Here is a 27,200-nt window from a genome sequence, read left to right on the forward strand (position 1 = left end):
TTGTTACTTCCTCAAAAAATTCCATCAGATTGGTCAGGCAAGATATGCCCTAGGCAAACCATGCTAGCTCTCTCTGATTAGTCCCTGCCTTTCGAAGCAATTATTAATCCTGCCCTCAGAATTTTACCTAATAACTTCCCCATCACTGATGTTAGGGCCACAGTTCTGTAATTGCCAAGCTTTTCCCTGCTGACCTTTTTGTAAAGGGGGACTGCATTTACTACCCTCCAGTCATCTGCTACTTCACTTTTGGCCTGTGAAGATATAAAAATCTCAGCCTGAGCCCCAGCAAATTTCTCCCGTTGCCTCCCATAGCAGCCTGGGAAAATTTCATCAGGTCCTGGGCATTTATCTACCTTCAAGCCTGTCAAGGCATCAAGTACCTCCTCTTTATTTATGGAAACTTGCACTAGAATTTCGCCTTCCTCCCTTCCTGAGTTCTCCAACCACATAGTCCATTTCCTTTGTGAATAATGCTGAAAAGTATTCATTTAGGACCTCATCTACACCTTCTGTCTCCACACACAGATTGCCCCTGTTGTCTGTAATGGGCCACTCTCTCTCCCTGGTTATTCTTTTATCCTTAATGCACTAGTAGAATATCTTCAGATTTACCTTAATCCTGTCTGCCAGCGATATTTCATAACACCTCTTTGCCTTCCTAATTCCTTTCTGAGCATCTCCCTACACTTTTTATACCTCTTAGAGCCTCTATGATTTTTAGTTCTTTACTCCTGCTTTATGCTTCCTTTTATCCAACCCTCAATACCTCTTGACATCAGGGTTCCCTGTCTTTGTTACCCTTGGCTTTCACCCTTACTGAAACCTGATGGCCCCAAACACTTTTTATTTCCCCTCTGAAAGCTTCCCACTGTCCACATGTAGACTTACCTGCTCCCAGTCTACTTTTGCCAAGCCCTGACTTATTTTAATGAAATTGGCCTTCTTCCAATATTTCCCCTATTTTTATCACATCTTTCTGTCTATTCCTCTATCTCCTGTCGACTGTGAAGTGGTCTGTAATCAGTGTAACTGGATTTGGCAAATGGCTAGATGGAATCTGTCAATAAGAACATAGAACAGTGCAGTACAGGAACAGGCCCATGATGTCTATGCAGTCAATGATGCCAAATGAAACTAATCCCATCTGCCTGCACATGATCCATATCCCTCCATTCCCCGCACGTTCATGTGCCTGTCTAAATGCCTCAACCACCACTACTGGGTCTGCTTCCACCACTGCACTTAGCAGCCAGTTCCAGGCACCTACCACTCTGTGTAAAAAAAAAACTTGGCCTACACATTTTCCCCCTCTCACCTTAAATGCATGTCCTCTAGTATTTGACATTTCTATCCTGGGAAAAAGATTCTGACTACCTACTCTATCTATGCTCTCATGATTTTATAAACTTCTATCAGGTCTCCCCTCAGCCTCCAACACTCCAGAGAAAACAAGCCAAGTCTGTCCAACTTCTCCTTATAGTTTATGCTCTTTAATCCAGGCAACATCTTGGTAAACCTCTTCTCAAACCTTTCCAAAACCTCCACATCTTTCCTGTTATGGGATGAGCAGAACTGCACACAATACTTCAAGTACAGCCTAACCAAAGTTTTATACAATTGCAACATGACTTTGTTACGGACTCAGTGAAAGTCCCTTTAAGATAGAGAGTGTGTGTGTATGTGTGTGTGGGGCGTGCTTACGTCAATAGAAGATAAAGGACGCAATGACGTTGTTGAAGAAGTCAGAAGAAGAAGGAGAGAGAGAGAGAAGGGAGAGAGACACCAGCCTGCTTGTTTTCTCTATCGATGGATGAGAAACAATAACTGTGTTTGCCACTGAAATCCATGTATGGAAGTTGGAAGTAATCCGGTGGAGTTCACTTTGTTGCTGACCTGTAGAAGGAAACAGGTATTTGTGTGTGGACGACCACGGTTCGGATGCTTTTCGGGGTGAGGAAGTCACTACCGAGTAAACACTGAAGTGTCGTTTGGGTTCCATCGTGGAACATTTGGATTTCGTATGTACTCTCTCTATGTTTTTCTACATCTACATCTTATCTTCAGACAACGGTGGTTGTTGAAGAAGCCCTTGCTCATGTTTCACCTTATGGCTTGCGGAACTGAACTTTAAGAACCATTCAGGAACTGGGAGTTTTGGACTTTGTCACACACACACACACACACACGACGAGTTTAGTTTTGGGGTTAACGTTCGAGGTTTAACATTCTTGAATTCTAACATACTAACATTTTTTTTTAACTTTTATTTTACGTATTATCATAAGTAGTGATTAATAAAATAGTTTTTAACACTGAATCATGCTCAGTGTGTTTCTTTTGTTGCTGGTTTGTGACAAAATTGGGGGCTCGTCCGGGATAGTTCCCAAGGTTAACGAGTGTCGTCTGGGATTGTACCCCAGATTGACGAGATTTGTTCGAGATTCAATCCAAAGATTTTTGAGGGAGGTCTGATAAATTCTTTTTAATTGGCTTGTGTGTGTGGAAACCAGCAGCAATGGATATTAAGGCATTTTTGGAGTCACCAACCCAAAAAGGATTGGAGGTGGCGAAAAAGGATGATTTGATAAAGATTGCTACAAGGTTAAACCTTACAGAAGTAAAGCAGTCTATGAGAAAGGCAGATATTCAGAGACTGATAGCTGGCCATTATGTGGAAAAGAAGGTGTTTGAGAAGGAAGTGTTAAAACAGTTTCCTGGCAGTGAAATAGCAATTTCTGAGGCACAGGTGCAGCTGGCAAAGATAGAGGCTGAACGAGAGCAAACCCAGTTAAAGATAGAAGCTGAACGAGAACAAAAGAGATTAGAGGCTGAACGAGAACAGAAGAAATTAGAGGCCGAACAAGAGGAAAAGAGATTAGACGCTGAACGAGATCAAACCCAGTTAAAATTAGAGGCCGAACAAAAGCTAACTCAGATGAAGTTAGAGGCTGAACGGGAACAGGAACTAATTCGGTTAAAGTTTGAGGCAGAGGAGAAGGAAAAACAGAGGCAGCATGAGTTACAAATGAAGCGTAGGAGTTTGGAATCTGATTCTGAAGATGGTTTTTCAGCTGCAGGGAGGTTCGATTAGTCCCTCCTTTTGAAGAAGATCAGGTTGATCAGTATTTCCAACATTTTGAAAAGGTTGCTGTGAGTTCAAACTGGCCAAGGAAAGGATGGGCTCTTATGGTACAGAGTGTGATTAAAGGTAAAGCTCAAAAAGCTTATTCTGCTTTGTCTGCTGAGGATGCAGCTGATTATACCAAGGTAAAACAAGCTATTTTGAAGGCCTATGAATTGGTCCCTGAGGCTTATAGACAAAAATTCAGAGACTTGAGGAAATCTGCAGATCAGACTTATATGGAATTTGCCAATGGAAAGAGAATATGTTTTGAACGATGGTGCCTGGCTAAAAATGTAGATGGGGATTATGATAAATTGACAGAATTGATACTAGTGGAAGACTTTAAAAGATGTGTTCCAGCTGAATTAACAACATATTTAAATGAAAAGGCAGTGGAAACTTTACAAGAAACTGCTAGGTTGGCAGATGATTATGCTTTAACCCATAAATCCAAATGGGGACAACCTAAAACCTTTCAAAAGAGTTACAAAGACAATCCAGGTAAACCAGAGATTAAATTGGGAGGTAATCAAAAAGGAAAAGATGAAAAGAAGCCAGGGCTGGAGAAACCTGTTGAGCGTACTTGGTATTACTGTAGGAAACCTGGCCACGTGATATCTAATTGTGCCCTTTTGAAGAAAAAGAAGGAAGCTGGGCCCAATGCTTGCTTTCAGGCAATTAAAAATCAAAAAGGTTTAGGAGATGCTGTTAAAGATCAGTCCTTGCAAGAGGGAAAAGTGGAAAAGTTGGAGGAGGTGAGAAAAGAATTCCGTTCGTATGTATCAGAGGGTTTTGTTTCACTGAATGATGAGTCACCCCAGGTGCCAGTGAAAATTCTTAGAGATACTGGGGCTAGTCAATCTCTCTTGCTGGACAGTGTTTTAAATTTTGGTGAAGAAAGTGACACTGGTGAAGTAAATCTAGTACGAGGCGTTACAGGTGAGACCATGTCTGTCCCTTTTCACAGGGTGATTTTAAAGTCAAAGTTCGTAGAAGGACCAGTCGAGATAGGGATAAGACCTAGTTTGCCAGTGGAAGGAGTTTCTTTGTTATTGGGAAATGACCTTGCAAATGGAGAAAGTGATCCTGTGGTACGGTTAACAACCAAACCAAGGATTGATGAGTCTGAGGATGATCCAGATGTTTACCCATCATGTGCGGTGACTCGAGCTAGAGCTAGAGCTAGAGAATTAGCCAAGACAGACAGTCCGGTGCAGTCTGATGTGGTTCCTTGTGACAGTCCTAAACAGGAAGAAAATTATGATGCCTTATCTGAGACTTTTCTGTCTTCACTGGAGGATCAACATCCTTATAGTGAGCCTGAATTTAAAGATTTGTCTTTGTCAAGGAAGGATTTTATGGTGGAACAGACAAAGGACCCTGAGTTGACAGAATTGAAAGAAAAAGCTCTCTCATGTGAGGAGATTGAAGAGGTGCCAACTGGATACTATGTCAAAAATGGAGTGTTAATGAGGAAATGGAGACCTCCTCATGTTCCTGTTACTGAGGAATGGGAAGTTATTCATCAGGTTGTTGTTCCAAAAGTTTATAGGGATGAGATTTTAAACCTGGCCCATAGTATGCCTTTGGGTGGTCATTTTGGTGTGAATAAAACTGTAGGGAAGATCTTGAAACAATTCTATTGGCCTGGTTTGAGAAAATGTGGTGATGTTTTGTCGAACCTGCCACACATGTCAGATGGTAGGTAAACCAAATCAAAAACCCCCTGTGGCTCCTTTGAAACCAATTCCTGCTTTTGGTGAACCCTTTTCGAAGGTGATTGTGGACTGTGTTGGTCCATTACCAAAGTCTAAGACTGGAAATCAGTATTTGTTAACCATCATGTGTGCCACTTCTAGATTTCCAGAGGCAATACCCCTTAGAAATATTAAGGCCAAGACGGTGTCAAAGGCTCTTGTAAAATTTTTTTACCTTGTTTGGTTTGCCAAAAGAAATCCAATCTGATCAAGGTAGTAATTTTATGTCAAAAATTTTTCAACAAATAGTCTATGAGCTGGGAGCAAAGCAGATTGTATCATCTGCATATCACCCAGAATCTCAAGGAGCTCTGGAGAGATTTCATTCTACTCTCAAAAATATGCTGAAGACTTATTGCTTTGAAAACACCAAGGATTGGGACGAAGGTATCCATTTACTTTTGTTTGCCGTTAGAGAATCGATCCAGGAGTCAATAGGATTTAGTCCGTTTGAGCTTGTGTTTGGACATCGGGTGAGAGGACCTTTGGAGTTGTTGAGAGAGCAATGGGTTAATGAGGAAGTTCACTTGAGTCTGTTGGACTATGTCCAAAAATTTAAAACTTGGTTGGAGAGAGTCTGCCAGCTAGCGAGAGAGAATTTGAAAACAAGCCAGATAAGAATGAAGACATATTTTGATAGACGTGCTCGGCCTAGGACATTCGCAGTGGGGCAAAAGGTGTTGGTATTTTTCCCTAGCCAAAATAATCCCTTGCAAGCTCGTTTTTCTGGACCCTATGTTATTGAATCTCGAGTGACTGATCTAACATATATAATCAAAACACCAGATAGACGCAAGAAAACACAACTCTGTCATGTAAACATGCTAAAACCTTATAATGAGAGGGATTCAGTGGTGGCCTTGGTGGATGATGTAAAGGTTGTTTCTAGAATGCCTGATGTTGATGTTGAGGAAGGCCAATTTAGACCAAATATTGTTCCATCGAAACTAAAAAACCAAAATATCCTGGAGAACCTTGAAACGAAGTTGGACCATTTACAAGTTTCACAAAAACAACAGATGAGAGAATTAATTTTAAAATTTAAAAATCTGTTCCCAGATGTTCCAAACAGAACATCGATAATTACCCATGATGTTGATGTTGGGGATGCAAAACCAATCAAACAACACCCATATCGAATGAATGTGGAAAAAAGTAAACTTGTTGATCAGGAAATAAAATACATGTTGGAAAATGATATTATTAGACATTCTAGTTCAAATTGGAGTTCGCCCTGTGTTATTGTACCTAAACCTGATGGAACTGTTAGATTTTGCACAGATTACAGGAAAGTGAATGCTGTAACAAAGTCAGATGCTTACCCTATTCCTAGGGTGGATGATTGCATAGACAGAGTGGGAAAGGCAAAATTTCTTACAAAGATTGACCTATTAAAAGGGTACTGGTGTGTTCCATTAACAGATAGAGGAAGGGAAATTTCAGCCTTTGTAACCCCTTCTGGATTGTATGAATACAATGTTTTGCCATTTGGAATGAAAAATGCTCCGGCAACATTTCAAAGAATGATTAATTCAGTGATTCATGGGTTAAAACATACAGATGCCTACATTGACGACTTAGTGACTGGGAATGATACATGGGAGGATCACACCTCTGCGTTAGAAAGGTTGTTTGAAAGACTTTCCAAGGCTAACCTTACAGTTAACTTGGCTAAAAGTGAATTTGGCCATGCCACTGTGACGTATCTTGGTTATGTTGTAGGTCAAGGCAAGCAAGCTCCTGTTCAGGCAAAAGTTCAAGCAATATCTGAGTTCCCTATTCCCACAGGTACGAGGACTGTTAGAAGATTTTTGGGAATGGTTGGATATTATCGAAAATTTTGTAAAAATTTTGCTGATATTGCTCTTCCCCTAACTAATCTTCTGAAGAAGGGAGTACAGTTTGTTTGGACAGATTCTTGTCAAGAAGCATTTAAGAAGCTGAAAGCCATTTTATGCTACCATCCTGTGCTCAGAACACCTGACTTTGAAAAGCCATTTTCATTAGCAGTAGATGCCAGTGATGAAGCTGCAGGAGCTGTGTTGTTGCAGAAGGGTGACCTTGATGATATTGACCATCCTGTAGCTTACTTTTCAAAGAAATTTAATGAGCATCAAAAGAATTATTCCACCATAGAGAAAGAATTACTGTCGCTTGTTTTAGCCTTGCAACATTTCAGTGTATATGTTTGCACCGCTCAGAAACCATTGACTGTGTATACAGATCATAACCCATTGGTGTTTCTGAGCCGAGTCAAAAACAAAAACAAAAGGCTGTTAAACTGGAGTTTAATTTTGCAAGAGTTTGATCTCATGATAACTCACATTAAAGGCAAAGATAATGTGATTGCTGATTGTCTTTCCCGATGTTAAATGGGAAACATGTATCTGTACTAATCTGATAGTCTGTAGTTGTGTAGCATGATAATTATTAACATTACTAACTATGCGCGGTTAAAATTTTCTTGGGAAAATTTTTTTTTAGGTGGGAGGTGTTACGGACTCAGTGAAAGTCCCTTTAAGATAGAGGGTGTGTGTGTATGTGTGTGTGGGGCGTGCTTACGTCAATAGAAGATAAAGGACGTAATGACGTTGTTGAAGAAGTCAGAAGAAGAAGGAGAGAGAGAGAGAAGGGAGAGAGACACCAGCCTGCTTGTTTTCTCTATCGATGGATGAGAAACAATAACTGTGTTTGCCACTGAAATCCATGTATGGAAGTTGGAAGTAATCCGGTGGAGTTCACTTTGTTGCTGACCTGTAGAAGGAAACAGGTATTTGTGTGTGGACGACCACGGTTCGGATGCTTTTCGGGGTGAGGAAGTCACTACCGAGTAAACACTGAAGTGTCGTTTGGGTTCCATCGTGGAACATTTGGATTTCGTATGTACTCTCTCTATGTTTTTCTACATCTACATCTTATCTTCAGACAATGGTGGTTGTTGAAGAAGCCCTTGCTCATGTTTCACCTTATGGCTTGCGGAACTGAACTTTAAGAACCATTCAGGAACTGGGAGTTTTGGACTTTGTCACACACACACACGAAGAGTTTAGTTTTGGGGTTAACGTTCGAGGTTTAACATTCTTGAATTCTAACATACTAACATTTTTTTTTAAACTTTTATTTTACGTATTATCATAAGTAGTGATTAATAAAATAGTTTTTAACACTGAATCATGCTCAGTGTGTTTCTTTTGTTGCTGGTTTGTGACAACTTCCAGACTCTGATACTCAATGCTCTGATGTAGGCAAGGATGCCATACACCTTCTTTACCACCATATCTACTTGAATTGCCGCTTTCAGGGAGCTATGGACTTGAACTCCAAGATTCCACTGTACATCAATGCTCTTGGGTCCTGCCATTTACTCTATACTTTCCCCTTACATTTGACCTCCCAAAGTGCAACACCTCACACTCGCCTGGATTAAACTCCATCTGCCATTTCTTTGGCCATAACTGTAACTGATCTATATCCTGCTGTATCCTTCGACAACCTTCTTCACTATCCACAACTCTATCAATTTTTGTGTTGTCGGCAGGCTTACTAATCAACTCATCGACATTTTCGTCCAATTAATTTATATATGTCACAAACAACAGAGCTCTCAAACTGATCCCTGCCAAACACCAGTGGTTGCAGACCTCCAGTCACAATAATATCCCTCTACCACTACCCTCTGTCTTCTAAGGCCAAGTCAATTTTGAACCCAATCTACCATCTCACTGGGGATCCCATGCATCTCAATCTTCTACCATGAGGGAGCTTGTCAAATGCCTTAATAAAGTCCATGTTGACAATATCCACTGCCCTACCCTCGATCATCTGTCACCTTCTCAGAAAAACTTAATCAAGTTTTTCAGATATGATCTGCCCCACACAAAGCCACGTTAACTATCTCTATTAACCCATGCTTTTCCAAATGTGAGTAAATCTTATCCCCAGGAAGCCTCTCCAATAGCTTCTCTACCACTGATGTGAGGCTCACCAGCCTATTATTTCCTGGACTATACCTAATGTCCTTCTTAAACAAAGGACAACATTGCTACTCTCCAATCTTTTGGTACCTCACCTGCGGCCAGAGGGGATCTTTGTCAAGTATCCAGCAATCTCCTCTCTTGCCTCTTTCAATAATATGGGGTTGATCCCATCAGGGCCTGGGGATTTATCCACATTAATATTCTCCAAGAGCCCCAATACCTCCTCCTCCTTGATCTCAACACGCCCTAGATTATTAGCATAGCCCACACTGCTCTCACTACCCTCCATGCCCTTCTCCTTGCTCAATATTGATGCAAAGTACTCATATAGTACCTTGCCCACATCCTCTGGCTCCAGGTGTAAGTTCTTTCCTTATCCTTGAGTGGTCCTCCTCTCTCCCAGGCTACCCTCTTGTTTTTAATGTATATATAAAATGCCTCTGGATTTTCCTCAATCCTACTAGTCCTATCAAAAGTGGCACTGATCTTATGGAATGGTAGAACAAGTACAAGGGGCGAATGGTTTCTCTTTTTTTTGTTCTTATGTCTAATATTCAGGTGAAGTTTGTTGTAGACCATGCTAAAGATAGGAGGACATCAGGAGCTCTAAAAATATTAACAATGTGGTTACATACCTTTATTCTGAAGCACACCAGTCCCAATACCACGTCTCCAACAACCTCAAATCGCTCATCTTGACGTACCAAACTCTCAAATTCATGCGCTAGATTCACATGCTGCAGTAAATACAACATGGGTAGATGTTAAAATACTAGCTTCTAATGAATATACATTTATCCAAAACTAAAAGATTCCTCTCAAAATCAGAGTAATGGACAAGAAAGCCGAGAATGCAGGATCTAGAGCAATGCTTTCGTAAACCTTAAAAATGAATAATTTAGCACTAATTTCCAATGCACAAATCAACAAATGGTTTAACCCGGCTTAGATTGCATGAGTGATTGTTTCCAGGTGAAATCATGCCCATTTGAGAACTGGCCTGGGCAGTTCCACGCACAATTCATTTTAGTGCATCAAATGTTTCCCCAACAACACTTGTGCACCTGATGACAAGTGATACGCTTGACGTTCCCTCCCGTACTGACCTAAACTGGAGCTTTTGAGTTCAACATACAAGCTTAATTCAACATTCATACTGCAACCCGAAGTAGCATTGGAAAAAATAAACTGCTGGAGAAATGCAGGTCAGATGCTGCCTGACCTGCTGAGTTCCTCCAGCAGTTTGTACTTTGTTCCAGATTCCAGCGTCTGAGTCTCTTGTGTCTCCAGAAGTAGCGTTGTACTCCCCAGCTTATGTACTGTATAGCCTGTACATACAAGCGAGCATTTGGGAGACCAACAGGATAGATTTGTCAGCTGCTGCGGGGCTGCAGGCATCTTCTGTGTAGGGGACCTCAGTTCGCCATTGTGTTTCCAATTTGCAAACTATCTGGGTTACAAAGAGTTCACAGGAACGGAACCGTGGGGGGGGGGGCTTATACTTTTTCACAAATATGTTTATCTATAGGGACACTTGCAGACATAGAACGTTTCAAACTTACGCTAGGCCTCTCAAACCTCTTTCGAAGTCCACAGAGTGTGTTTAAAGTAATAATTTTCTCACCATTTGGCTGCTGAAATATTCTTGTTTTTCTTTGGCACTCCAGCTTTGTGGGTCCTTAAGTGATCAATGAGACTAATGTATGACCTGCAGTTTTACCACAGTGGGGTGGGTGAGTAGCTTGGGAAGAGGCACATTCTTCTGCCGTTTACGGTGTGCTTGTGTGTGTTCCTGATGAATGGACTCAAGATTTTCAATGCAATCCCAAATGCAACTTATCCATTTTAAATGATCATTTTCCAGAGATTCCAACAAGTCCATAGGATGGTTTCAAGGGGGCTTTGAGAGCATCTCCTCCCCTGTCCACCTGGTAACCTTTTGCCATGGCAGAGCTTGAAGTAGAATGTATTGGAATCCTGGTGTCAGGTGTGAGAATGATCTGCCTTGCCCTACATAGTTGATATAGTGTAATATGGACCTCAGTGCTGTGGATGTTGGCCCGGGAGGGGGACACTGATGTTGGTTTGTTTACCCTGCTGATGGATTTGGAGGATTTTGCCAAGACAATATTTAATACACCTCTCTAGTCCTTTGAAGTGCTTTCTCTAAGTTGTCCATGTCTCCAGAGCATATGGGAGGGCAGGGATCAATGCTGCTCAGTAGACCTTGAGGCTTGTGCCAAGTTTGAGATCCTGGTCTTCAAACACTCTTTTCTTAAGTTGCTAAAGGCTATCCAGGTGCACTGAAGGTGATAATGAATTTTATCATTTCTGTCTGCATTGTTCCTTCAAGAGGTGGGACTGGCCATGACTTTCAAGGTCTAGTATTGACCTTTAGTTTTCAAGGGTGTGTTGTAAAGCAATGGCAGGTTGTAGAGGACTTTTGTTTTATAGCTGTTGAGTGTAACATTGTCTTGTATGGCTCAGTAAACAAGTCAATGATGCCTAGGAGCTCAGCCTCTGATTATGTGCATACACAAGCATTGTCTACATACAACTATTGAACCTGAGGTGATCTTAGTTCTGGAATGAAGGTGACGTGGATTAAACAGTTTCCCATTCAAGTTTTTGAATTTCACAATATGGTACACTGGTAGTCCAAGGACACAGATTTAACAATCCACCTTAAGGGTGCTTTCTACATTAATCATATTTGTTACTGCTAGTACTTTACCTTGCGAATAAATTCTTGAAGTCCTTTTACTCCGTACAATCTGAGCACAAACCACATTTTCAGAGAACGGAATCTGCGTCCCAGAGGTATCTGCCAGTGCTGAATGTAAACATTGTCACTTAAAACATTATTTTCTCCCTAATGTAATAGTGATATGTGTCTTATAATCCTCATGGTTTTTGCAAGATTTTAAATAATAAATTGACTAACACAGCATAAAATCTCTGATTTTTCCTTCATGCTGCTAGTGGAGATACCTTTATAGCCTGGAATTTCCTCAATATTTTATCAGAAAGTTAGCAGAGGCAGGAACATGTAACTAACAAGCATGTGAAATGGTGTACGTTCCGTTGTGATTACATTCGAAAGGAATGGTGAGCTGTGTAATAAGAAAGCTGCAGAAGCAGTGCAACTTCACTTTCCACCAATGCATTTAGAAACGGCAAGAGGAGACTGCATAGATTCTTTCCATAATCTTGTTGCCTTCTAACTACTTCTGCTTACAATGCACCACAACAGGGCTGCATTTCACCAGTGAACTTTAGAAAACATCTGAGAAAAGTTGCAGGACAGGGGACACTGACTCTTGGGTGATGTTGAAAGGATCCAACACCAAAGATCTTAGGCCAAGTTTAGGGCAATATCTCTTTCTCTAAAGATACTGGAAAATAGCTGGTCATTCAACAAAGGACATTTAACTAAATAAAAAGGAGAGCTTATAGTGAAGTTCAGCATTCTTTCTATGGCTTACTGCCACAGAGCAGATTTCTGGCAAATTCCACACTAAACGATTTTGCAACAACACAGACAGAAGCTGGTCACATGATACAATTCTTAAAATGGCACCAACAAGCAGTGCAGTTTAATATCTTCAAGATTATACATTGTGAAAAGGCAGCTGTGAACAATCAAACTTGAACTTGAATGCAGAAGTTGTTTAAGGGGTCCCTGAAGAAACTGCACTACCTACAGATATGAGAGGACTGGTTTTCTCTCCTCACCCCCGTGCTGCTGTTCCTTCTTCTCCTCCTCCTCCATTAGTGGGACACAGAAAGATACACTACACCTTCTTCAGGGGAGTTGAAAAGGGAAGGTCAGTGGATGGAGGGGATGAAGGTATGAATAGCGTGGAGTGCGAGTGATAAATGTAAGGATGTGATGAGATATCCAGCATGATTAAGGCAGCTAAGTACAAATACCAACAGGCAAAACATTGGGAAAGGACTAGTTAATAGATAGCAAAAAGCATACGTTGAGGAAAGTGTGGAGCTTGAAATCTTTGTTCAATCTCCTCACTTCCATCTTGTATAATGACTTGGAAAGCAGCGGCTCTGTCTTAAATAGATGTAAATTTTCCCAAAGTGCAGTCGTGGCATTAAAAGAGTGCCCATTACTGAGGCAAATAGCAGAGTTAGAGCTACCAACATGCTTTTTTGAAGCCAGTAAACTTGCAACTAATAATAGTGGCTGGTACATCAAAAGTCATACCACCTGGTATACTCAGTTCCTATATGTACAAACACACCAATATACACTAGCCGTTAAAGGTAGCACCAAAGAAACCAAAGTTATACCGGGTTAACAATTAACAATTTACAGAGATATGCATGTATATCATAAATTTACTTGCACATAGTCTTCAAGACATCTAGGATGTCTTTAACATGTCCAAAGTATCTACAAGAGGTCCTGATAATTCCAGTGAACTACTTCTCCTAGATCTTACACTGTAATTGTTATCTAAATATAACTGCCTTCATAATTATGCATAACAATGAATATACTGTAATGAAAATTTTCTGAACATCAGCTGTTAACAATAAAGATGCCACAGGCTGAAGGCATTTATCAGCTACTATAGTAACTACAATTTCACTTTCTTTCCCTCCAAGATGCATATCATCTTGACTTGGAAATCTATCAACATCCCTTCACTATAGGATTTAGATAACTGCCCAACCATTGTGGAAATATCTTCACCAGGATTGTAGCAGTTCACAAATGTAGCTGACCATTACCTTTTCAAGAGTAATTGAGGATGGGAAATAAATGCTGTCCTTGCCAGTGATGCTTGAATCCCCAAATACGTTTTTTTTTAAGTTACTGGATACAAAGAAGTCAAGCACAACAATTTGTACTTTGGTTATTCTTTAAGGCTTGACATCTGTGCCTCCACTTTCACACCATCTTCCATCTTGGTTTCCATACTGACTTACTGTAGAACCTGGACCTTTCCTCTTTCTTCTTGAAATCACAAAGTCATCCTCTCCAACTTTCCCTCTCTGGTTTGTCCTCAAGACTTGCAATTCTGTCATGACTACTTTGAATCTCTCTCGTGAGAGATCAATTAGTCTGTAGATTCTGTCACATCCCTCATGAGATCTTTAGAGCCTTTGAACAGCTTCCATATTGTGATGTAGTCCTCTCAGAAAGCATCCAATTTAATTAGTGTTTGAGTCAATCATTCAGCAATTCTGAAAACAACAAAAACCTAGTAGACATTAGGCTCTTCACCAGAATTTGTGCATTCACCTTTCTACATCAGTATTGTCTGTATCAGATTCAATTAGCATTATCTCATTACAGTACCCTGTGCAAACCTTTTGCCTTTCACTTTATCTATTCTTACACTGCTATTGTCCTGACACTCAGGTGAACCTGAAAATGCTAAATCACTGTCCAAATTATATATTGGACTCTGGCTCTCTTACTGGACTGCCCTTTATCCTGGGACAACTCACCTGGTTCAACTCTCTGGCCGGCACATTACTTCTCTTTGCAGGTTTGTTTCTCACTCTGTGCTCCGGCAGACGCTTCTGTAATGGACACTGCTGCCTAGTATCCCACTGCCATCATAATTCAATATCTGTCTCACTTACTGACATGCAACAAAACAGACATGTGCCCAGCCCTTGTTGGAAGAAGGCCAAGTGGTCAGCACTTCAAATCCATGACTTTCAAAATACCCTTAATATTCTCTTCACATCATAGAAAGTACATTGTTGATACTACCATCTCACATTAGCAACCCACTTCTGGCAAATCACAATCCCATTCACCACCATGAGGCTTCACCACAGTCCTTGGCTCAATATTGCTCGATCTTTCCTTGATCTCCTTCACATACAACCTGCAACCTTTGTTTACATCAGGCAGATTACTCTCCAACATTCTCCAAAGATGGTCTCATGTTAAGCTGCTTAGCTCACCTTTCAGCCTGACCTTCACATTCCTCTTCAGCTAAACTGTCATCGAATTCCATCTGCAATGCTGTTGTAGAGACTCTACCCACAAGTTTATCACCACACATTTCCTCTTGTCAAGTCGCCTGGCCTTGCTGTACCTCATCTCCGGCTGTACAAGATTGTGGTATGGTACCCATTGGTCTTTCATTTCCCGTGACTACTTAGTTGGAGTTATACCCTTTAACACTGGTCTGCCAGTGTCTGCGAGCTAAGGAGTTCTTGACACCTCTCAAGCCAACCTAATGGTCTGTTTGGGCAGGGCCAGTGCATCCCAATGGCTCCTGCATCTCTTCACTGTCTAACATTACTGTCTTCAAACATACGGTCCTTCAGTCAGTTTCTCTCTTCAACCCATGGCCATGATTGTTGGTAAATTGGTAACTTGGTTTATTATTTCACATGTCCCGAGATACAGTGAAAAACTTCTGCTTTGTATGCCATCTAAGCAGATCATTTCATCACATCAGTACACCGAAGTAGTACAAGGGAAAAGCAACAACAGAATGCAGAATAAAGCATTACAGTTACAGAGAAAGTGCAGTGCAGGCAGGCAATAAGGTGAAAGGTCGTGATGAGGTAGATTGTGAGGTCAAGAATCCATCTTAACGCATTCTCCTGGTCCTTAACAATAGTAAGCAACTGGGCCCATCCAACTCCACTGGCAATCCAATGGTTCACCTCCCCTACACTCAAGAGAATCTCTCGTGTAACTGCCTAATACCATTTTGCTTTACTTCAAGAGGTATTTCCAAAACACAGCCTGGCCTATGACAGACTGACTTGACAAGGTATCATATGCATGCTTGTCAATGCCTTCTCAATCAATTAGGTGGTCTTAAATACATTGCACTTGTCATCTCTGTTGGGTGTAAAATAGATGCTGTTCACATTCCCATCTCTAGTTTCTCGTTATTGTTCTATTCTGTATACAACACCCGAGAGGGACCATTCCCTACCTTTGACGCCAGTAGCCAACCAAATGAGGTTATTACCTTCACTTCAGTGACTTTCTTCAGGGGTTTGCACCTCTGTACAACATGCCCTGCCCGATGACAACTGCAGCACAGGGCCAACTTGAATGGGCATTGAGGCCAGGTGGCTCCCATAACATCCAGAACATGCCTGCTGCCTTTTGCCCCCACATGACTCGTGCATTTCCCACCACTCCCACACAACATCCACATGACTTGGCTACAAAGAAGATGAACACGGCGCTGTTCTGTTTCTGTGGGCTTGTTCCCCACCTGCACCTCAGAACATGCATGAGTGAAAAACTGCCTCACATTTTTAAGCACCATCTCCACATTGATGGCTATTGTGCACTATCTCAAACTTTAAGTCCAGTTTATCAAAAAGAGCTTCTCCAGAATTCCCTAATTTGCTGCCCTGCACTTCAAATAATCCCACAGTTGCCTTTAAAAAGAAAATCTGTGAATTACACTCACTTACCTATGACTTTAATTGGACCACAAACTCTCACCCATTTTCTTTGGTTTTATGTTGCATATGCCTAACTTATAATTCTGGAAAGTTTTTGACAGCACTGTATAAAAATGTCCCTTCAATGAAGCCCATGATTCAGGGCACCAGTAGCGTCATCGGCATGCCATTTGTCTCCAGCCCTACCATGAGCAAAAATATCACCTCCTCTTTGCATGCAAGTCCCTTTGCTCTGTCCTTTCTGGGTCCTCAATAATATTGTTCATCCTCAGAAACATCTCCACTTCTGCCATATACAGGACAAATGGCTGGGACCACATTTAGTTCTTCAGCTCGTCAATTTATCCACCATGTCCACTGCTTGCCAGCACTACTGTTCTACTTGAAGAACCCCATTCCCAGTTAGTATACAATGGGGTTCTTCATGTAGAACAACACTGGATCATTGTTCTACTGATCTGTCAAGCAGTAATACCTCAGACTTGGCAGCAATATCATGTCTGTAGGTTCTTTTGTACTACTACTAAGGCAAATAACAGAGGTAAAGCTACCGATAAAACATCCTTTATAGAAGACTACTGCCTGTCAACTAATACCAGCACAACAATGTTTAAAAGTTATACCTCATGATACACTCAGCACTTAAAAGGTACTCTAACCCTCATATATGCCACCTCCTGTAAGGAATGATTCAGCAGAATGGGCCTACATTCTCTAGAAGAATGAGACATGATCACGCTGAAAGATATGATTTTGAAGGGAGTTAACAGTGAATTGTTTTGAGGATATTTCCCCTGATGGAGGAGTGGAGAACAAGCAGACAATCCCAGGTAAGCAGCTATTTTAGATAGAGCTGAGGAGAAATCTCTTCTCTTGGACTGTTACGAATCTTTGGAATTTCCTACCCCAAAGGATATGAATTATATTAAGGACTGAAGTACATTTTTGACTGAGACGAGAATGGGCAAGAAAGTGGAGCTGAAGTCAAAAATAAGATCAGTTATGATATTATTGAATAGTGAAATAGGTTTGCAGGGCCCTATAGCCTACTCTCTTAATTGCTTTGTTATAATTTTCTTATTTCAGATGTTTGCTGGATCACAGGCATTTATTTAACTGAAGGTGATTTATAAATGGCGAACTGTACAACTACAATTAGCTTCCCATTGGCTCATTTTGTAAAGGCATCATATAACAAAGTCATATAGATCAGGGAAGTTCCAATGACTTCTCTTTCAGTGCTGTTTAACTGTTCTCTGCTAGATGGCAGCATAGGTTCCAAATTGACTTTAGAATCCAAACTGAAAAAACAAGCTTCTGCTCTGAACGCTATGTGGCAACATCCACAGGACGAGAGTGTGTGCTCACTGAAAAGGATTTGGTTTCATTGTAATGCTCCTAATTATTGAGAACTTTGACAATACGGTGTCTAGACTCATATTGGTACTTAAAAGGGATAATTACGCTAGCTTGGAGGTAGAATCAAAAGATTAAGAAAAATCAAGTTACACCAAGAAGTATATATTTAATAGAATACCTGTGGCATGGATAGATAATCACCTGCAAGGTTAGGTGTAGGCTGCAGTGCTAAAGCTGACCAAAACTGAAAGCACTAATTGTAGCAATGAAATCACTACACTATTAAGAGCACTCACCCTATAATCAGTGATGACTCCTGGAAATTAAAAGAGAAAAGTTACTGTAAGATGAGATAAATTTGTGTAAATAATGCAGTTCAGCTTCAGGTAATTTGTTGAAGAATTAGATAACTGATGTCAAAGATTCTCATAGATCAGACAAAATAATACACAGACCACAATAATATATTCTGTAGATTTAAAACTCAATTTAGAAATATTTTTGTAACATAATATTTTAAACCAATAATTTAGTGTTCAACACCTGGTTCACCCAGTTTTGGCAGTCAGGATCAATTTCTTGTATTGGGTGCCTTTGTCAGTTTGCAAGCGACTGGGTTGCCTGCCTCAGCTAAGAGATGAAAACTCATAGTGACCCTGTCAGTTGAACTGGTATCTAGATATGGAGTGTTCTGTACTGTGATGAATCACTCTGGTCAAATCCAAAAGGGAAAAGTGAAGCCTTTAAACACCAACACCACCATTGATCTGCAGTTGATGATGAGTCACATGTATTTTGTACTGACAGGATGCAAACGATGAGAATCAATGTAATTTTCAGTTACTATTTCACAATCAGGCATATGATGTCATTAATGTAAAAACAAAAGATGTCAGAAAAACTCACTCTTTGATACAGTTTAAGGTGGTTCATAGGACCCATATGTCTAAGGATAAGTTAGCTCGTTTTTATAACCGTATAAATCCTATCTGTGATAGATGTAATTCTGAAGTGGCTTCCCTGACACATATGTTCTGGTCCTGCCCTCTTTTGGAAAAATATTGGAAAGACACTTGATATTATTTCAATGGTATTGAGTATTGATTTACAACCTCATCCTATTACTGTGATTTTTGGGTTACCAATGATGGATTCTAGCCATTTATCTGCCTCAGCTTGTCGTATGATTGCATTTGTTACATTAATAGCCAGGAGATCCATTCTATTTAAATGGAAAGATCCTAAACCCCCTACTACATTCCAATGGTTTTCCCAAACTATAACATGTTTAAACTTAGAAAAAATTAGGAGTGGTACTATTGAGCCTTTGGTTAAATTTGAAGAAATTTGGAGCCCATTCATTCAGCATTTTCATATGATGTAAACTGACCTTTCTGAATCCCTTTCAATAACTTTCTATTTGAATATAGAAGAGCAGAGTTAATGACATAATATTGCTTTTAGCCGATGAAATATGACAGCCCGGCTTTTGTTTAGTTTTTGGTTATTATTCCTATTTGGTTTGGTTTTTTTTTGGTTGGGTTTTTTTTTCATATAATCAAATTTCTTTTTAAATCTTTTTCATGCTCAATTATCAAGAGATTGGGAGGTTCAGATTACACATTTTACTCTTTGTGTCTATATACATTAACTGTTATTATTGTAATTCCAATCTCTTTGTATCATGTCTATAATTACTACTGTTACGTTTATTAATTTGAAAATTAATAAGATTGGAAAAGAAAGAAAGACTCAACAGGATCAGGCAGCATTTGTAGAAAGAGAAACAAAGTTCACACATTTACCTATCCATAGGTGCTGCCCAATCTGCTGAGTGTTTCAGATTTACAGCATTTGCAATTTTTTGATTTTCATCTCACCTCCTTAGATCGACATGTTGCTTTGACAGGGTAGGAATTCCTTGTAGAGGAAAGGTTACTGATCTATAGCAATATGAAGGAGGGGTGGGCTGGGATAGAGAGTGATGGGTAAAAAGTGGCACTAGATGGGGAGGGAATGATGGGCAGATTGAACTAGGTGGGGGAAGGGGGTGGAAGAGGTGACCTACACCCCCTCGAATGAAGACATGTAGTTACAAGATCCGCAGGTGGTCATTAATTACTGAGATGTGCAGGAACTTGAATCTCTGGAATTTTCTAACTAAGGGTTGTGGAGGCTGGATCATTAGGGATATTTTAAAGAGGAAGGAGATAATTTTTTGAAAGGCTGTGGAACTGCAGGCAAGGAAGAACTGACATAGAAGAGATGAGACCTAGACAATTCAGCCATGATCATATTGACTGACAGAGCAGATTAGAGGGACTGAGTGGCTGACTCCTGCTCCTCATTTTTACGTTCTTACCTATTTGTTGTCCTCATCCCACCTGTTGGTAGGGGTTGCAGCTTTGATAAGTGCTGGTGGAGTAGTGTAGGCAAGAGACTGCAGATGTTAAATATCATGGTCAGCTGGTGGTGAAGGTAGTGAATGGGCTACCAACCAAGAATGCTGCTTTATCCTGGATAGCGTGGAGCTTCTGAGTTGCTGCACGAGCGACACTTATTCGGGCAAAAGAGCATTTCATCACAAATGACAATACAGATTTGGAGCAGGAATGGACACTCGGCTCCTGATTCATTCGCCTCAGTATACGAAGCCTCTGACCTGTTCTTAGAAGCACAGCATTCACAGAAAATCCCTAGTTAATGACAGGGTCCCTGTAAGTCAGAAATGAACAAAATCTGTTTGTGAGAGGATCACAGAAACCGCTGTGACAGGAGAGCGAGCAGGTGTGCGAAGGGCGGCCGCCAGCCAAACTCACTGACTCAATGAGTGAGTGAGGGAGTCTGCTCAGAGCTCCTAGCACTGTTCGGTTTGACCCACCTCGATTATTGCGGCTTGGGTGGTGGGGAGAGAAGGCACACTGAAATACCCTGTTCCCACCTGGCAGAAGGTGCCTAAACCCCACTGCAACTGGCAAATCCATCTCCCTGTTCTCCCAAACACTCATTCATATGTACTGGATGTGCATAAGTTGAACGTTCATAATCCAGGGAGGACCTGTATGTCACAGGTCCAGCTGAGCTTCTAGTTAAAAGTGACCATCAGGATGTTGATTAACTATCAATGGTGATTGGTCAGATTCTCTCTTGTTGAAGATCACTGCACAGCACTTTGTGCACAACTGCTACATACCCAAATGTGGCCTTGATCTTGCTGCATGCAGGCATGGACTGACTGCTTCATTTGTTGAGGACTGTGACTGGAATTAAACATTGTGCAATCATCAGTGAACATCCCCAATTCTGACTAATCAAGAAGGAAGGTCATTGATGAAGCAGCTGAGGATGGTTGGGCCAAGGAGCTCCTTAGGGTCTCCTGCTGTGATGTCCTGAGGCTGGGATGATTGGCTTCCAACAATCACAACTATCTCCCTTTGTGCAATGTATAGCACCAACCAATGTCTCTTGATATCTATAGACATCAGTTTTCCCAGGGCTTTTTGACACCCTACATGGTCAACTGCTGACTTGTGCCAAGAGCAGTCACTCTCACCTCATCTCTGGAGCTCAGCTCATTGGTCCATGCATAAACCAAAACGTGATGAGGCCTGGAGTCAAGTGGTCATGTTAAAACCCAAATTGGGATTGGTGAGCAGGTGATTAGTGAGTAAGTATCACTAGAAGGCACTATCAATGACACTTTCCATCACTTTTCTAATGATCGAGAGTAGACTGATTGGATGGTAATTAGCTTGATTGGATTTGTCCTCTGTTTTTTTTTTGAACAGAATGTACCTGGGCAACCTTCCACATTGTCGAATGGATGCTAGTGTCAAATCTGTACTGGAGGCACAGATGTTTAAGAGCACAGGTCTTCATTACTATAGATGGGATGTTATCAGGTCACGTCTCCTTCACTGAATCCACTGCCTCTCAAATGTCTCTTGGTATAACTGGAGTGAACTGAATTGGTTGAAGACTGACTTCAGTGATGGTAGGGATCTCAGAAGGAAGGCAAAATGGATTATCCACTTGACACTTCTGGCTGAATATGGTTGCAAATGCTTCATCTATGCAAGTCATCTGTTTAAGAATAGGATATTCTTGGAGTTTCCTTCTTCCATTAACTGTTTAATTCACAGGTAAATGTGGCAGAACAGCAGAGCTTTGATCTGATATGTTGTCTTCCCAGTTTCCTTTCTTTCTCTATCTCCCAGTGTTTAGATACAAATCACAATCTCCTGAAGAAGGAACCTGACCCGAAGCATTGACAACCTGCTTTTCTCCACGGACACTGCCTGGCCTGCTGAGTTCCTCCAGCATCGTAGTGTTTTTCATCTAGGTTCTAGCATCTGCAGTCCTTTGTTTCTCCACAATCTTTTGAGTACTTTTTTTAAAATATCCATTCCTGGAACACTAAATCTGTGGCTGGAGATCTAGATTATTAATGCCTACAGTAATTTTCAATATTGTATTAAATTGACCAGTTTTTGTTTGAATGTTTGTTTGCCGTTCTTTTCCTTTGCCCTGCATATAATGTCTTCCTTCTTGACCTATCTTAGGCTTCACCAACTGTAATGTTATCTTCAGACACATTCTCTGATATCTAGATGCCTGGTTCCACTCATTCATACTAATTGATAGTTGGGGAATTTTCTGCAATGGCTTTTTCTCCTGGCATTTGCCATCCCTGCCCCATTTACTCATTAACCTGAATAATATCACCTGAAGATATCACATCAACTTCAACCTTCATCTCTACCTCCTTAGTATGCCTTTTTACCCTTCTCTTGCATCTTTGTTGTAAGATTACTTGTACTGCCTTGAGTCCTAGATGAACTTTAATTTCTCCAGTTAAACACAGGGAAGATATTTTCTTCACCTCTGCTCACTTTCCACTCTCCCCATACTGATTTCACCTGTCTAATATCAGTTGTGTTTGATCCTTACTTGTCCATTATGCCAAAAACCCTGCATCTAACTGTGATTTATCCACAAATAAAACAGGACTTGTTCTCTGTCGGAATAATCACACCCTGGAACTTGGCACAATTTTAGTGACATGATATGTATCCAGACAAAAAGGTAAAGAAAAGCTCTGTTAGCCACAATCAAACAATATTAATGAAAACAGTAATTGGAAACATACCAGAGTCCTGATGATCATGTTTCAGGTAAAGAGGATCCATTTTAAAAGCTCCAATAATTTCTGATCTTTTCTTCACCCTAAAAGAAACAGGTGTTTACAACTTGTAACATTTACTTGAACCATTTCAAATGTCATAATATGAATCTGATCTTATGATGGAAGATGTTCACATAAAATCACTTCTGATCTTAAGAAAAATGTTCATTGAAGAAACAACTGAAGATGCTTAGGCTATGACAGCAAGCACTAATAGAGAAAATAAAAAGTCAAGCTAATATTATTGGAATAAATTGTAAATGCAATAGTTCTACTCAGGAGAATCCTCTTAAGATACAAACTTTAAGCTGAGGTGTGTATCCTGGCAGTTGAGGCATCATGTGGATAACTTACCACATGGCTGAGCAATCAAAGTTCACCAAAAGCCACTTGTGAGGATTAAAGTTGAAAGAATTGGAAAACTGAAAAAAGAAAAGAAAGAAAACTGTAAAATATTTATACAATGACTGAAGGTCTAATTACATAATATCATTACAGCACTGGAAGGAGGCTGTACAAATAGCATAGACAGCTGACGCCATTAAGTTAAATGCTGCATATTTGTGAGCTGACACATAGTGAGGTTAATATTGCACCTTAGCCATTGTTACACCAAATCAAGTCAGCTAAATCCACAATTCACACTCTTGGAAACCAGCAACTAGTAAAGGGCTGCTGTCATTTATTGTTTACTTGGCACTTTCCCAGAAAAGGGAAGGTGGAAGGAGCATTCCTTAAAAGAGACATTAATAAGAGTGGGTAAGGATTGACTGAGTAGAATTCATTTATACTGCAATACCAATACTAAATGGGTACTGTGCAGCTTGAGGATTTCCAAGGTGGGCACCTCATTCAAATGGGACTTAGGTTGGAAGGAAACAGAGGACGAACATGGAGAACAACTTTTTCGTAGAGAAGTACCCAATATATTGGCAAGATACCATAGGGCCCAACATGGCATGTGAGAGTTTTCTCTTCCAAATATCAACATTTGTATATTTCATATCCACGTACAGAAGAAGTCCACTCTTAACAGATGGAAAAGAATTTGGAATAACCTTCATAACTGTTGAAATGCAAATCCTAGGGCTGGTGGTTATCAAGGCAAAGGTGGGTTGGGAAAGGGAGGAGGCTTGGGGAGGAGTTCAGAGCTAGTAACATCCTTTGTCTCTCTATTTTTTGACTTGTTCAGTAATGCACAGGTAATCACCCACCAATTTCCTATTAACCCATTTGACCTGTCCTCACCCTATCAAGGGTATTCCCTTTATCCTATCCAACCACCCCCACAACATCTTTTCTGTAAACCATTAAAAAAAAATCTTTCCTAGTTCTGATAAAGGGTCTACAACTTAACTCTATTCATCTTTCCACAGATGCCACCTGACCTGCTCAGTATTTCCTGTTTTGATTTCAGCAACTGAAGAGCCTGCACAGTCACATGAACAGCTTATACAGCTCATCACCAGCCTTGCCTTACCCTGGACAACATAATGTTAAATGATGTTGAAGAGATCCCTTCACTGATGGAAACCAAGTCTATTGTGAGCTGGGCAGCACTGTGTCACACACTCCACCTCCCCACATTTTCCCTCATCTCCATGGAAACCTTTTCTGACGCTGGACTGTGGCAGTTCTTTAAGCCCTGCAGTTTGTTAAGCCCCGACCTGCTTTCCAGTAATCATAGGAGCACTGATGGAAACTGCAGAGGTATTGTTTTAGTGCAGAAATCTGTCTATTAAATACTTTAATGTTAATCTTACTTTTTTTCCCCAAATTTTGCTATTTTTTCAGGAAATCTGAGTGTGCTCTACTCTCAATGCAGCACATGATATTAATTGCAACACTTATAAGACTTTGGACAAGTACTTGGATAGGAAAGGCATGGACAAAAATGAGCCTAAAGTGGGCAAATAGAATTGGCATAGACAGGCATTACAGTTGGCATGGACAAGGTGGACTGGAAGGACCTGTTTCTGGGCTTCTGTGATTCTACTTTTAGCTCACCAAAATTTCTAGGTAATGGATCTGTTGTCAGGAGGCAAAAAAACTTGACTACAGCTCTGCCTTCAATACGATAATTCCAAGCAAACTTGTCACCAGGATTCAACACCTCCCTCTGTAACTGGATCCTTAACTTTCTAATAAACAGACCGCAATCAGTGAGGATAGGCAGCAATACCTCCGGCACGATTATTCTCAACACAGGTGCCCCACAAGGCTGCGTCCTCAGCCCTCTACTCTACTCCCTATACACTCATGACCGTGTAGCCAGATTCTGCTCTAACTCCATTTACAAGTTTGCAGATGATACCACCGTTGTAGGCTGCATCTCAAACAGTGATGAGTCGGAGTACAGGAAGGAGATAGAGAGCTTAGTAGAATGGTGTCATGACAACAACCTTGCCCTCAATGTCAACAAAACAAAAGAGCTGGTCATTGACTTCAGGAAAGGGGGGCAGTGTACATGCACCTGTCTACATCAATGGTGCTGAGGTCGAGAGGGTTGACAGCTTCAAGTTCCTGGGAGTGAACATCACCAACAGCCTGTCCTGGTCAAATCGCATTGACGCCACGGCCAAGAAAGCTCACCAGTGCCTCTACTTCCTCAGGAGGCTAAAGAAATTTGGTCTGTCCCCTTTGACTCTCACCAACTTTTACCGATGCACCATAGAAAGCATCCTATCTGGATGTATCACAGCTTGGTACGGCAACTGCTCTGCCCAGGACCGTAAGAAGCTGCAGAGAGTTGTGGACACAGCCCAGCGCATCACGGACACCAGCCTCCCCTCCTTGAACTCTCTCTTTACTCTCGTTGTCTTGGTAAAGCAGCCAGCATAATCAAAGACCCCACCTACCCAGGACATTCTCTCTTCTCTCCTCTTCCATTGGGTAGAAGATACAGGAGCCTGAGGGCACGTACCACCAGACTTAAGGACAGCTTCTACCCCACTGTGATAAGACTATTCAATGGTTCCCTTATACAATGAGATGGACTATGACCTCACAATCTACCTTGTTGTGACCTTGCACCTTATTGCACTGCACTTTCTCTGTAGCTGTGACACTTTACTCTGTACTGTTATTGTTTTAACTGTACTACATCTATGCACTCTGTACTAACTCAATGTAACTGCACTGTGTAATGAATTGACCTATACAATCGGTTTGTAAGACAAGCTTTTCACTGTACCTCGGTACAAGTGACAATAATAAACCAATACCAATACCAAAAAAGCTAGATGTATCAATGGAGGAAATATGATTTTTCTGGATGTTGAACCAATGTAGATTGAATATTTTTCCTCTACATGAACGATCACTGTTTCGCGGCAAGTGGTTAAAATCTGGAGGACACTCAGCAGGAACAGTGGAGGCAGATTCAATCCTGGTGTCCAAACAGAACTGGGTAATTTAACAGAGAAACAACATTGGCTATTCTCCAGTCCTTTGAGATCTCACCTGTGGCCAAAGATCTCAGTCATGGCTTCAGCAATCTCCTCTCTTGCCCCACTCAATAACCTGGGATAGTCCACCAATTTCTACCTTGAATATATTTAATGGCTCTGCTTCCCTGATTCTCTGTTTTCAAAGATTCATAACCCTCCGAGAGATGAAATTCATCTTCATCTTAAATGGGTAACCTCTTATTCTGAAACTATGCCCCCTAATTCTATATAATCCCAGTAATGGAAACATCCTTTCAGCATCCAACCTGTCAATCCCACTAAAAATCTGCCTCCAATGCAAGAGCGTCATTCCTCAAATATGGAGACAAAACTGTACATAGTATACCAGGTATGGTCTCACCAATACCCTGTAAAATTGCATCAAAACTTACTACTTTTATACTCCATACCCTTCACAGTGAAGATTAACATTCCACTAGTCTTCCCAATTATTTACTGTATCTGCACAGTAACATTTTGTATTTCATGTACTAGGACTCCCAGAACCTTTCTACCATAACATTTTGCAGTTATTAAAATAATCATTTGCTTTTTCATTCTTCTTTCCAAAGTGGATACCTGCACATTATTCCACTTTATACTCCATCTGTCAACCTCTTGCCCACACACTTCACCTATCTGTACCCTTTTGCAGGCTCTTTGTGTCCTCCTGTCAAGTTGCTCACCCACCCATCTTTTTATCATCAGCAGAGATGACTGGTAATGCCTGAACAGTGCCAAGTGTGAAGCCAATAGCTGCAATCCATACAAAATTTACAGGCTTTCTTCACTTACTGTTTTCAAGCAAGGAGAAATTAAATGTAGTTATTTCCTTTTGAAATGAATATTTTGATGACTTCCATTATAAGACAGTACATAGGAAAACAGAGGTTGCAAGCAATAGCCTGAAAGAAACCCGTTGCATAA

General features: G+C 40.8%; 1 protein-coding gene across 8 annotated transcripts in view; it reads right to left on the reverse strand.

The window, feature by feature from the left end:
- The window catches only part of LOC127570584 (aromatic-L-amino-acid decarboxylase-like), a 95,430-nt gene that overhangs the window by 27,384 nt on the left and 40,846 nt on the right, over positions 1-27,200 (reverse strand). For 6 of the 8 annotated variants that reach the window (XM_052016272.1, XM_052016271.1, XM_052016268.1 and 3 more), the window contains exons 9-13: positions 23,179-23,246; positions 22,789-22,865; positions 17,936-17,955; positions 11,596-11,694; positions 9,497-9,598 (exon numbers count right to left, since the gene is read on the reverse strand). In XM_052016272.1, coding sequence (XP_051872232.1) covers positions 9,497-9,598; positions 11,596-11,694; positions 17,936-17,955; positions 22,789-22,865; positions 23,179-23,246 — 366 coding nt within the window. Of the gene's footprint in view, positions 1-1,788; positions 1,897-7,432; positions 7,639-9,496; positions 9,599-11,595; positions 11,695-17,935; positions 17,956-22,788; positions 22,866-23,178; positions 23,247-27,200 lie in introns of those variants that run through there. The other 2 variants (XM_052016270.1, XM_052016269.1) reach the window with 2 other exon arrangements.

Source organism: Pristis pectinata, chromosome 5, assembly GCF_009764475.1.
Source record: "Pristis pectinata isolate sPriPec2 chromosome 5, sPriPec2.1.pri, whole genome shotgun sequence".
NCBI lineage: Eukaryota > Metazoa > Chordata > Chondrichthyes > Rhinopristiformes > Pristidae > Pristis > Pristis pectinata.